The 14861-nt window shown below is 38.3% G+C and overlaps 1 protein-coding gene across 1 annotated transcript in view; it reads right to left on the reverse strand.

The window, feature by feature from the left end:
- Nucleotides 1-14861, reverse strand: part of ascc3 (activating signal cointegrator 1 complex subunit 3) — a 176134-nt gene that overhangs the window by 102187 nt on the left and 59086 nt on the right. The window contains exons 9-10 of the mRNA XM_053631683.1: nt 12608-12811; nt 11324-11464 (exon numbers count right to left, since the gene is read on the reverse strand). Coding sequence (XP_053487658.1) covers nt 11324-11464; nt 12608-12811 — 345 coding nt within the window. The remainder of the gene's footprint in view (nt 1-11323; nt 11465-12607; nt 12812-14861) is intronic.

Consider the following 14861-nt stretch of genomic DNA (forward strand, 5'->3'; position numbering starts at 1 on the left):
TGGGGACTGGGTGTGCTGACCTGCTAATCCTGAGGAGGAATGAAGTATAGTCCCACAGAGAGGCAGAGAGGAGCTGCACAGGGGAGGGGGAGCGCTACATTTTCAATATAGTTCATTCACAAATCTACGGTAGAAACTGTAGTATGCACATACAGTATACAGAAATTATATATATGTGTGTGTGTGTATATGTGTATATATATATATATATATATATATATATATATATATATATATATATATATATATATATATATATATATATACACACACACACATACAGTATCTCACAAAAGTGAGTACGCCCCTCACATTTTTGTAAATATTTGATTATATCTTTTAATGTGACAACACTGAAGAAATGACACTTTGCTACAATGTAAAGTAGTGACTGTACAGCTTGTATAACAGTGTAAATTTGCTGTTCCCTCAAAATAACACACAGCCATTAATGTCTAAACCGCTGGCAACAAAAGTGAGTACATCCCAAATTGGGCCCAAAGTGTCAATATTTTGTGTGGCCACCATTATTTTCCAGCACTGCCTTAACCCTCTTGGGCATGGAGTTCACCAGAGCTTCACAGGTTGCCACAGGAGTCCTCTTCCACTCCTCCATGACGACATCACAGAGCTGGTGGATGTTAGAGATCTTGTGCTCCTCCACATTCCGTTTGAGGATGCCCCACAGACACTCAATAGGGTTTAGTCCATCACCTTCACCCTCAGCTTCTTTAGCAAGGCAGTGGTCGTCTTGGAGGTGTGTTTGGGGTCGTTATCATGCTGGAATACTGCCCTGCGGCCCAGTCTCTGAAGGGAGGGGATCATGCTCTGCTTCATATGTCACAGTACATGTTGGCATTCATGGTTCCCTCAATGAACTGTAGCTCCCCAGTTATTTTGAGGGGACAGCAAATTTACACTGTTACACAAGCTGTACACTCACTACTTTACATTGTAGCAAAGTGTCATTTCTTAAGTGTTCTCAAATGAAAAGTTATAATCAAATATTTACAAAAAATGTGAGGGGTGTACTCACTTTTGTGAGATACTGTATGTGTGTGTGTGTATATATATATATATATACACATACATACATACACACACACATACATATACATACACACATATACACACACACACACACACACACACACATAAATATATATAAAATTTTTATTTTATAATATTTTTAATCATTATTTTTATGGATGCACAAAAAGCACTGAATTAAACTACAGTCCTAAATTAATATCATCTATTCTGGGGTGTGTGTGTGTGTGTGTGTGTGTGTGTGTGTGTGTGTGTGTGTGCATTGGGTTCTTTTCTGTTTTGGACAAACAGTTGTGTAAAGTTTTAGTCTGAAGTTTATATTTGTAACACTCAGCTTGTGGATTTCCTTTTAAATAAACAATAAACAGGGTACTGAAAAAAAATAATCAGCCAACTAATCGATTATAAAAATAATCGTTAGTTGCGGTATATCTCTGTATACTGTATGTGCATACTACACACACACATATATACATATAAATACATATATATATATATATATATAAAAAAGTGTGTGTGTGTATATATATATATATATATATATATACATACACACACACACACATTTTTTTTTTTTTACAGGGAGACTAAAAAATAGTCCCTCAAGGTTTTTGCAATCGAAAAATTAGTTAAAAAATGAACGCAAAATTAATCCAACTCCGCAATATTTTGAGGAGCTTGCAATTTTTCAAGATTTTCCACAGATTTGGGCCAAGAAGCATCATGTGACCTCATCGCAGTGTGCATTTAGCCAAAGGCCTCTTTGATTCACATCCATTGAAACATGAGTACAGCTAAAAGGTCTCATTTACCAACAAACAGACAGTGCAAAACAATTTCATACAACTTCACCAATTTATAGTTTTCCGCAAAAAAAGCACAAAAAAACACCAATTTAAAAAACCAAAAAAAACAAAACCGCAGCAAAATCAGGCAACAATCACAAAAAACCCCTAACAACTCAATATACCAATAAGCAATATCCTGTCCAGACTGAAAAAAATTTACGGTCTTTCTTCCTATTCTAGGAAAATGACCAGAATATAAAGAAAGCGTTTACTTTTCCTGCGTCTACATCTACCTGAGTAAAACTGATAAGAGACACTTTCTTCCTCAAGTGCCTCGTAGTTACCTAGAAACATATCACAATTTATATGCCTGCAGGATTGACATGCTTTTTGAATGTAAAGACTGAAACAACTGTCAATCATTCCAGATTCATACGCTGATTGGCTTGAAGGTTGGCAGATCTGACGGTGTGTCCACTACAGGGCATAGGGAGAAATCTCTATCAGAGGCAGTGACGTGTGCAGGTATGCGTAAAGCTCCATGTGGCCAGGTCTCCCCCAACACAACAAAACACAAAACAACACATTACATCTATTAATTAATATCCCCTCTGTGAAGCTGCCACCACAACACGAAACCTGCCACTCTGTTACCATGCAAACGGGAAATATTTACCCTGTGCCGGAGGAAGACATGTGCGCACATGCACACACACACGCACGCACAAGCACCTGACACTGCTGCCAAATGCTTGCCCAGCCTGCCCACTGTTTCCATAGCAACCATAATCAGTCTTTAGAGTGGGCAGAGAGGGAGCGAAAAACAGGGAGTTGTTTTGCTGGTAGCGATGCACTGATGCTTTGTAAAGACAATCTATAAGCAAAAAGGAAAACCCCTTCAAATGATAGATTAAGTCTTTGCAAGGTGAAAAACATTATACAATATCAGAGAGGAGAAAAGAGAGGCAAGCAAACCAACATCTGAAACCTGAATTACACATCACTATTTTATAATCTTGTTTCTGTTTGAAAGTAACAATGGCATTCACAAGGCATCCTCTAATGGTAATTCGTGCTTCATCACTAAAAGCCCTTTGTCGTTCCAAACAGGCCACGCTTCAACCCTTTCACTCTATTCTGCACACATGGTACTAATCACGCTATCGGATGTACAATGAATCTTCTACATCACAGATGGCAGGCATTCATTGCTTCACTGGCACGCTCCATCCTTTCCATGACTTTATCTCCAGCCATTCTGAGACCATTTCCTTTCCCTTCACCCGCACCATCTTCCTCATTGCTGCAGCCTGACATACAGCCCCTTAGAGGTCAAAGACTGTGGTCTCCTTCTTTTAGTCAGCTTATCATTTGTTGTATTTTGCACACACATAAAGCATTAAGCTACCAAACTACTCCCATGAGCTCACATGAAATGGGGAAAAAAGAACAAATCAATACATTTAAAAAACAAACAAGACGAAAAAAACCAGAGGAGTCAAGTGCAGTTCAGCTCAGAAGTGTTTCACCTCTATCTCATTTTCTGAGAAGCCAATGTGGCCCAGGGCTTTTGAAAGTCATTCTGGCAGCTGTTCAAAATAGCCTCAATCCAGAGAGCAGCTTCAGTCCTGGATAGAGCTGGTCTCTGAGCTGAACCGGTACACAAAAGTGTTGCTTCCTGAGCCTGCAGGTCAAACATGTATACATACATATGTACATACACACACACACACTCTCCTATATTATATATATATATATATATATATATATATATATATATATATATATATATATATATATATATAAAAAGACACACACGCGCATGTGCATGAGAGCACAGCAGCACGGGTGGCAGGTGTAAGGCTGAGCATTCTCACTGTTTCTCTATCACATCAAATTTGATGTGAAAGCCATGTCCAATTTCCTCTGCTGGAAAGGGCTGATGCAAAGTGTGCAGCTCTGCATGCTGCATGTGTCCTCCTTCTACACAGAGAAGCATTGTTTACTGGCTCGACAGAGCAGGTGGGGGAGGGAGTAGGGCTCAAGAGCAAAACAGTGAGCAAAGGAGACAGAAGGTTACTGTTCATGCCCTAACTCTGAGACTCATTACAGACAGTGTGTATGAATACAGCAAAGAAAAGAGAAAAAAAGAAGAAAAAAAAAAAGAGAAAAGCGTTGTCGGACAAGGTCAGCCTACACTGACTCATATCCTTGCTTCACTCACAGAATAATGGAAGCAAGCAATATATGGCTTTTGTTTTTCTTTCATCTTACAGTAATGGAGTACAAAAGACTTTCCCTTGTAGTACCAGAGACTATGAGAGACTGGAACTGTTTGAGACCATACTCTGCATTTTGATGCTTACACAGGCTTTGTGATTGGGAAATAACCTTCTCTGTCTCAGATGTAATCTCATTTTAAGGGATTTAAGATGAGTGCTTAAGACTGAGCAGCAATTTCTGCTTTCTTTCTTTCCTTCCATCATCCATTATACTGTGCCTTGATGGTATACATTACTTCAGTCAGGATCTAAAAACGTAACTAAGAAAGTAACACTATTTCAATATACTAACAGGTCATTTCCACATGAATTGGTATTTGTGCGACATCTTATAATTCAACTGCATAGAAGAAAGCTCCTTTTCCCACTACCCCTCCTTTTCTTTTTTTACTTTCTTTTATTATTTATTTTTTTTAGACTTGATTATATTTCAATCTAAATGCAAGCCCGGCTTTTTGACAGCACAAACTCAGTCGTCAAATATGCAAGACATTTGTATCACCATGTGTCCACTGTATGAGGCATTTTACAGTAGAACAGTTTCTATGGTAACAAGAAAATGAGAGAAAAGGCACCACGCTGAAATCCAAGTGCTGGAGACTGACAAGCTCTCAGGGAGGAAGACAGAGAGAGACAGAGAGAGAGAGAGAGAGAGAGAGAGAGCAAGCGAGCGAGCGAGCGAGAGAGAGAGAGAGAGAGAGAGAGAGAGCGCACCAGCGAGAGAGAGAGCGGTGGGGGTGAGGTTGAGAGAGACAGAGATGGGAAAAGACAGACAAGGACAGATGTATATTTAAAAAAAAGGACAGCGGAAGTGAAAGAAAGGACACAGCCGATGGAAGCATTGTTAGGCTGTAACCTGCTACTTGTCCTCAGTGAAGCTGGATGGTGATCTCCACTGATCAATATCTAATGATCACCTTCATCAGCTCAATAAGGCATGACTCATGCCTGATGTTTCCGATGCCCTTCTGATTAATTAAGTAAAGCAACAAGTGATGTGGATGCTGTTAATCTAAAAGCGGGGGGGTATATAACAAAATATAACAAAATTCAAATTATAAATAAACAGTTTGTGATTGCATAGACATAACCACAACAACATACTTTTTTTAAGTTCAATAAGAAAATATGCTTGCCTATTCTAGCTGGAAACCTAAAGTGCACACACGTGCACACACACTGACTGATGCAGACCTGACAACCCCAAAGAACATAAATGAGTAGAAGGGGTCAGGGAGGTTTAAATATCGTAAAGTATTAAACAGTATTAAAAAATAAATAAATAAATAAAAATAAATTTTAAAAAAAGAAAACCCTAACACCACACATTTAAGACAGACATTTTACAAAAAGGTTGTCTAATGTCCCTCGTAGAAACCATGAAATGATGATCAATACTGTTTGAGTATATCTGAGCACTGAGGACAGAAAGCAAACAAACAGTGTTTTTAATTACTGTCTAACTCTAATGAATGTTCTTTGTAAAGTGTTAGATTTGACACATGTTGTAGAGCTTTGGTCAAAAAAACCCCCGAAACACTAATTTCAGCCGAAATGTTTCAGTGGCATCTCTAATCAACGTAATTTCAAGTATAAATGTGTCTAACGTTAGCTAAGTCCCATATATGTGTCTAATTTTAGCTAAGCCAAACACATTGATAGATCGTATTTCACATTAATGAACTACAATACTGTACATCTACCTCCATTTACCTTTATATCAGCACATCGTTCAAGTGCAAGCACCTGTACAACTGTCAATCATTCCAGAGTCATGTGTCAGTTGGCTGATCATAGGTTTTATTAGGGGAAAAAAAGCGTCCTTTTTATGAGTGATCATTTGTTCCAGTGTGCTCTGATGTTAAAATGCAAACAGGAAGGTTGGCAGGTCCACTGATGGTGTCTGAAACACTCATGTAAGTGAGAATTGACTCAAAACCATTAAATAACTGGCCAATTAGAGTAGCACTAATGTCTTTTATCATAACAGCTTATACTGACTCTCAGAAACACCAATCCTATAAGATCAACCTTCACCACATTCAGTGCTGGTTATAGTGTAATTCAGTCGAAAGTGAATCTTCACTAAATCGGTTAGCAAGTTCCACAAACCCAGACCTTCTCTTTTGCATTTTCCCCTCTAGCGCCCCCCTGGGTTTACGAAAGGCTGCTTTAAATAATGTCACACTATGTGGGGGGCTTTGCAGAGTCTCATCACAGAGCGGTGTGTGCAAGTGAGGAGCTCACGCCTGCCTGTCTCCCGATCTGCTTCCACAGGGCTCCTGTGAGCGCTCTCCAGGGTACGGCACACACAGAGCACAGCTGCCAATTGCTCTGTATTCTCCCGGCTGCTCATTGCAGAGGAGCCACCCTCATCCTTTACATGGCCTTTCACAGGGCCTGTCACCACTCAGCTATGCAGCTCGCGAACAAAGATAACGGCTCGTTTCAGACTATTCACTGCCACCCGTGATATATCAGTTCAGTGTGGGAGAATGTCTGAGCGAGCGAGCAATCAAAAGGCTGAGAGTCTCATCAGTTTTCATCAGCTTGCTTGGAAAAGTTGCTATGATGATGTGCGTATGTGTGTGTGTGTGTGTATATATATATCTATATCTATATATATATATATATATATATATATATATATATATATATATATATATATATATATATATGTGTGTGTGTGTGTGTGTGTATGTGTATGAGAAGGCTGTCATATTACAGGCTACTTTTGAAAAGATCAACTCACTAATACACACACACAAAAAATCCTTACTACACTACATTGTATTATACCACATTATATTACATTATATTATACTCACAGACTGTACATTGTTAATGGATAATTCAATTGTTATAACAAGAATATTTTTATCAGCTTCAAAAATCTACAAACCTCCTATATATATATATATATATATATATATATATATATATATATATATATATATATATATATATATATATATGTGATACATCTGCTATCTCATCACCATTTAATTTTGTTATTTGCTTGTTTTTGTCCCACTATAAATTATAGGTTCTTGAACGCCTGTGTAGTTACACATAAATTGTAGTTACACATAAATGCATAAACTATTATTTGAATATTCAACTTTCACAGAAAAAAGTTACTACACTAATTACACACAGACTGACAACCTATTTTAAGGTGTTCTACAACATTTATGTATAATAACAGCTTAAAATAAGTTGACAGTACTTCTGTAATTACAATGTAGATTGAAAAAAATATTATTATTATTTACACAAGATATACTACTATAATCCATCTTTAACTCTGCATACATCCCCAGTAGTTACATTATAGTTGCATGTATACTTTTGTGTTTAACTATACAGTTACTACAGACACAGATTATTTATCATCTATCCTGCCCGGCCTGGCTTTCAGACCAAGGCTGTCCCAAAAAAAAAAAAATTAAAAAAATAAAACGGTTGTGTTTTGTGTGTCTTTTGCACAACACAGAATAAAAATGCTATCCTACAAGGCTACAAATTACCTTTTTCTGAATGCCTTTAACCATTTTGTATTCAAGTCTGTTTTTTGTTTTAGTATATTTTGTGTTTTTATCTGTGTATTTTTTTTTTGGCATTTTCTTATTGTGTAAAGTCCCTTGAGAAGCTGCTTTAAAGGCGTTATATAAAATAAAGTTTTTATTATTATTATTACAAGCCTTTTTGCTGTATTTAAAAAAGCCTTCTAAAAAAATTATGAAAAATGCACTCAAACATCCCAGATTAGGAAATGAATAGAAAAATAACACCGGGGCACTGCAGGTTGGTAAGGGATGAAACGATTCTTCATGTCTCATGGAAAGCCCACCTACAATTTTCTAAGAAGCAGAGGCCGCAAATGCTGGATTAAAGCTAACTAGAAAGAAGCCAACTACTAGTGCATTCAGCAGGCAAGGTGCTGATTTCATGAAGACAAGACCATAAAAAATAGAAATCTATTAAATTCTATTACATTTATTATTATTACATTTTTTGTTTTTGATAAATCTATTATTTATCAGATTTTTTTTTTTATTTCAAGCAAAAAGTAAGATAGCATTAAGATGGCTGGAACACATCTGATGTATCCACAGGGGGCAATACCCAGGTCGTTACACCCAGAGAGCAAACATTGCTGATCTCTCTCTCTCTCTCTCTCAATAACCACTCTTTATGACCATGGAAAACAGAAAAGCATCTCAGATCACACAACTCGCCAAACCTTCATATGGAAGGGCTACAACAGCAGAAGATCAGATTGGGTTTCACTCTTCTGAGAAAAGTACTGGGATCTGATGCTATAGTAGGCAGAGAACAGATGAATATTGGAAAAACATTACATGGTCTACCAAATATAGATTTCTGATGCAACATACAGATAGCAGGGTCAGAATTAAGTATCAACAGCATGAATCCACTGACCCAACCTGCCCTGTGTCAACATTTCATGCTTGTGGTGGTAGTGTAATGTTTATATAAAACAAGGCCTTTAACATCTTGCAGCCTCAGAAGTGCCTCAGTTACACAACTGATGAAGGACATCAGTCCAAAATGCCCTGTTCCTCTGAAAACTTTGCGTACTACATCCACGACCTATACTGTAGTACTCCACAGTTATTTCCTGAATTCTTCTTCAGACCTATACACACATAATTATTCTTATTATATATATTTTCACCATTTCATAATTTCCCCTTCTCTTATCAACAAGGCATTGCCACCCTCAGAACTGACAGTTACTCAGTGTTTTTTTGTTTTTCGCACCATTCTGTGTAAACTTCAGAGACTGCTGTGTGTGAAAATCCCGGGATATCGGCAATTTCTGAGATATTCCAACCAGCCGATCTGACATCAACAACCATGCCATAGTCAAAATCACACAATATGCTTGATGTGAACATTAACTGAAACTCTTGACCTTTACCTGCATGATATATACACATGCATGCATACATACATACATATACATATATCTATAATCTGTGGGAGGTTCTAAAAGCTTAAACACATAACATTAGGGTTCTGGGGAAGTGGTGGGTCAATGGTTAAGGTTCTTGGTTACTGATCAGAAGGTTGGGGGTTCAATCTCCTGCACTGCCAAGCTGCCACTGTTGCTGTTGGGCCCTTGCGCAAGGCCCTTAACCGTCTCTGCTCCAGGGGCACCATATCATGGCTGATCCAAACTTCCTAACAAGCTGGGATATGTGAAGAAAAGAATTTCACTGTGCTGTAATGTATATGTGACAAAGACTGCTTCTTCTTCTAAAATCTTAAACAGTAAGGGCACAAGCTATAGGAAAAAGACCTTTTTCCATGTGGTTGCAGACAGTGCAATAGAGAAAGAAATAGAGGTAATATTTGGTTGAGGCCCATCTTGTCTGTAAAAGAAAAAAAAAAGTGATTTTCTGTGTGCAAGTTTAAACAGTCCTGTTTATCAGGCTCTTGATCATGAGAGCATCTAAAGCCAAATTGATCTCTTTACCACTCTGCCGCTTCTGTCTTCTCCTATCTTTAGAGCTTTATCCTGATGAAAGCATCTATACCCTCAGCTACTCACCACACAAACCCAGCCTGATAACCTACACACACACACACACACACTCGCACACAACCATTCATCTTTCTCTGACTCTCATATAGTCAGACTAGGACTGGGAATTGATTGTTAATTCTGGGATCAACGATTCTCTAAAGTAACTCCTAAACAGACTGGAAGCCAATTTCTAAATAATAAAAAAAGCTTAAAATATCCATTAAGAAAACAATCAGTAATCACCTAGGTGAAATCTAATAAGAAAAAGAAACAGTCAAGTATAAAAGCCTCTACTGATGGTGCAGAACCCCTTCCACGTCTGCCCTGTAGAAAACAGTGGTAGGTGGCAGTGAGGCATCTGTTTCACAGCCTTCTAAACAAACAGGGTAGAATAATCAGGTTGCTGCTTGGCTTTAAGAATAGTAATCTTTGCTGCAGCAACCTCTGTTAACAATAGCCAACTTTAAGTCATAGTTAGTTCAATTCTTATTTATTACATTTATACCACAGCACTGTTAAATTTCACTGTTAAAAATAAAGTGTTGAATGATCTGTGGCAAATCACAGGTGTGTGTATATGTATATACACAGTATATACATGTTCTAATGCATTACTGTTTCTATAGTAACAGTAAATTCACAGTGAACCAGACTAAAGCCAAAAGTATGTGGACACCTGACCATCACACCCATATGCCTTTTTCTCTAACATCCCATTATAGATTTAGTCTCTCCTTTGCTGTTATGATGACATCCACTCTTCTGGGAACCACCAAAATGGGATTAGTGATGTGCAGTCAGCATTCTAGTTCATCCCAAAGGTGTTCAGTAGGGTTGAAGGTCAGAGGTCTGAGCAGGCCACTCAACTTTTTCCACACAAACCTTGGCAAACCATGTCTTCATGAACCTCACATTGTGCACAGGGGCACTGTCATGCTGGAACACGTTTGGGCCTCTTAGTGCAAGTTAAGGGAAAATCTTAGAACTGCAAAATACTGTATAAAGACATTCTAGACAATTCTGTGTTTTCAGCTTTATGGCAACAGTTTGGAGAAGATCCACATACAAGTGTCATGGTCAGGTGTCCACTAACTTTTGCCCATATAGAGTATATGGCCTAAATGTGGCTCTTCACCTAATCGAACACTAATAATAAATGTATAAAAACGTGCTATTTAACCACGAAAATGGATCATTCTTGATATGGTAAAGCCTTCTGTAAGGACACATTTATTTAACATGCAAGGATGATGCCCCACTGTGATTTATTCCTTACATATACATTATAAAATGAAAAGATCCTTGAGGTCCTTTGCATCTTGTCTCCTGCAGATGAGACCTTAAGGCTCTATATCCTCATGGTGATATTCTAACAACATTAAAACCCTCTGGCTAGGTGAAAATAGTGAAAAGTGATGGCTAGCCTTCCATGAACATAAATGCTAAACAGTTACGGCATGGAGCAATCTAATACTTTGACTGAAATATCTTATTTGATAACAAATCTATAAAGCTCGATGTTAGCAATCTAAAATGTCAGCAATTATAAAGCATTATAAAACTGTAAAAAGCACAACCCACCAGCAGACAAGCACAATATAAAAATATTTCCTTTTCTCTCTGTGCAGCAGGTTCCTATGTGTTACCTGAGTGCGGAGAATTTCCCCTTTGGTCAGCTGCATGTCGCCTGTCAGCTCTTTGACAGCGATGCCCAGTGGCTCCAAGCGCTTACTGAAGTAATTAGTCATCTCAGCAGCTAAAGCCTTCATTGGAGCTACATATACTATCTATAGATACAGGCAAGAGGGAGAAAGAAAGACAGCATGATAAATGAGTGAACGTCATGATATCATTTGTTCCTTGGCAACAGCACAGTACAACATTTAGTGCAATATGATGTAGAGCAAGAAGACAGGGAAAGTTTAATGGTGATGTATGAAGATCACCCATCATCATAATCATCATCGTCGTCGTCATCATCGCCATTATCATCATCATCATCATCACGGAAAAGTGTCTGTGAAAATGTCCACTTTAAGGTTTAAGGTCTCAGCTAGGGTTGTTATGGCTTAAAAGTTTCAGTTTGATGGTTTCATGGTATCACGGTATTAATCAACCATTCTTCCAGCTGAGAAAATGATGTCTATTTGCACATCCTTGTACACAATATATAACAAAAACATCAAATGCCTAATTGTTCTTCTTTCTCTAGGATAAGATTACCAGATATATGTCTGTCAAGTAATGTTACAGAGTGACCTGGGTAGTAATTACAGTACGATTAATTTGTACAGGATAAGCAATCTTCACAATGTACACATGGTTGTCACACTAATGCTTATTACATACACATGTATTTTAATACAATATTTGATGTGTATTATGACTTTTTGTTATAATACTTCACCATAATTGTTATAATGCTTGATCATTAGTAGGTCACATGACCATAGCATACACTATATAGGCAAAAGCATGTACACACCTGGCCATCACACCAACATGCGCTTGTCAGTTTTGTCCATTCCAAAACCATTGGCACTGATATGGAGTTGCCCCCCCCCAATCTATTGTTATAGATAACAATCTATAACTGGTCAATTCAGACAGGACATACTGTTTCACTGGTCATTTAACAGACAGTAGAATAAAGTGTAATCTTTCCATACCCATGCATGCACACACTATGTAATATGACGCAATCACACAGGACTAAAATCCCAGAGATACTCTGGTAATAATTACGCTACCCCACCTCCCCAAATAAAACTAGTCTGAAAGATATTTTTGAGAATAACATTTCTAGAAAAATGCGTTACATTGTCTGTATTTCTCAATTTCGTCATTACAAGATGAAAGTGAGTGTGGCTGAGGTGAAAGTGGTGTGCTGAGCCAAAACAAAAAAAAACACATTTTTTTCAGTAATATACCTTAAACTGGTCTTTGCGGATGAGGCCTCCCGGCTGCAGGTGCTGGCGGATCTCATGCAGAACCGTGAGCATGGCGATGTTGGTCTTGCCTGCTCCGGTGGGAGCACACACCAGCATGTTCTCATTGGTGTTGTAGGCCGTCTCAAAAACAATGGATTGGATCCTGTTTAGCCGCTTCATACCTTTAAACACCAGCTGTCCAATCTAGAGCAGGAAGGAAGGGAGAAAGGCAGACAGAAGTTTGTATACACCAAACGCTTAAGTAAAGCAGACTATAAATAGACGATACTATTAAAGACGGTATCATTTCATCGGATTGAGATACTGACGTAAGCAGAGCTTGATCGTGCGATTGTCTTATTTGACAATCAATGCGAAGTCACATTGACTTCATTTTCAGATTTAACACTTTTGATATAACAAAGATCAAAACATCTGTATTAGTTCAATTGCGTTTCACAGATGAGAGGTTTACTCATCACTTGTGTCACGCCAGCTTCTGTAGCAACCAAGTTTGTCCACCGAAGAAAAGTCGACCAGAACCGATGTGATAATCGTGTCAAGATTTCCAAAGGTTTCGGTTTCTCTTTGCCTGCTCACAGCCACTTAGCAAAAAGAGAACGTGTGATGAGCTCAAGTGTTGCCTCCAGTGTGAAAATCTCTTTACACGGTAGCATATTGCAAGAGGCACTGTTAAAACTTCAGTCTGCTCCAGTTCTTCTGACGCGACTAATGAAGTCCGCCATCACCTCCCATTTAAACACAAAGTGTGGAGGGAAAGCAGAACAGCCACACAACACATCCGACTGCCAATGTTTTCTGCCTTTAAGGCAACAGGCTTTCTAAATTCTGGACAGAGTTTTGCATTTTTCATGATTGAAGCTTAGATAATTAATACGTTTCTAACTGTAAAGACAGGCCAAGTTGGTGAGTGCTAGCAGAAGGAAAGGATTTACAAATTAACACTACTAATACAACATAGTAGACAAACTGCTTGAAGAAATTAACAGAGCAGTTAAGCAATTAAACCTCAAGCACATAACCAGTCAGCATGTACAGTAACCAGTTTCTGACAGTGAGGACAAATCTGTTACAGATGGCTGCACTACATTATAAATATTCATTCATCGCAGGAGGAAACCCATGTAGACAGAAACATGAGGTCAAAACTAGGACGATGGAGCTGTAAGTCTGCAAAGTTACATGTGCTGCACGATAATAAATGCTCTATTTGTTATTATGATACTATTTATTTAAAGACCATCTTGCACATTCCTAATAGACGGGCATGGTTCAACCAATTAATCTGACAGTCGAGCAAAAACAGAAAATCTGAAGGGTCTGTTTACGCTGAAACTTTTCCAAATCATAAACTTATTTATTCCACACTACACCAGCTGGAGGGCAGCTACATGTGTGAGACACATATGGTGAGAGGGAAAACGCAACAGGCCAAGATCAGCGGCAACCAAAGCGCCAGTACTGCACCATGAGTCCAAGGCTAATTAGACTGCTATCTGGATAGTATTGGCAGAGTGCAACTACTCTCCACTTCTATTCACCACAAATGTCTTCTCCAGTCTTGAATCATAAACAAATCTTCTAAACAAGAAAACAACCTAGACTCTCAGTCCAAGTCAAGTACAAGCCAAAAGCAACGCTGGTATACACTTCAATATGTCCACGTCTCGTGCCGGACCAATTAAACTCCAGTTGGTGTTTCTCTGTCTGCCTCTCGGAAATGTTCGGTGGCACGATCAATGGCTGAGGGTCGATAATACTTAAAACTCATCGAGTCTGTGGAGGAGGGGTCAGCTCTGAGTGGTGTCAGGACCTGTCAATCAAACCTCTTACATTGACCGGTTTCACCATGATAATGCACCAAAGATGACAGCCTTTAATCTCACAAGAGGTATGAAATTTTTATTTAAAAAAAAAAAAAAAAAACCTTTCAAGAAGGCACATTAAAGCTACTACTGAGAGGAAATATTTTTCACTATGTTCCGCTCCTTAGAGTCTAAAAGTAGGCTGAGACCAAAAGTCACCCAGAGCAATAACATTTGTAATTAATAACTCATCATTCCAACAGCAAAACCATCGGGACCTGTCTGTGCTGTCTCCTAGCAAAACTACAGAGAGAAACCTGCAAGACAGGACTAACTTATTTTGTGTGAAGAGATCGTGTTAGGATAGAAGGACACTGAATTTCACACTTTCTTCATTCCTCTACATATATATATATATATATATATAA

The sequence above is a fragment of the Ictalurus furcatus genome, chromosome 1 (genome assembly GCF_023375685.1).
Source record: "Ictalurus furcatus strain D&B chromosome 1, Billie_1.0, whole genome shotgun sequence".
In the NCBI taxonomy this organism is placed as follows: Eukaryota; Metazoa; Chordata; class Actinopteri; order Siluriformes; family Ictaluridae; genus Ictalurus; species Ictalurus furcatus.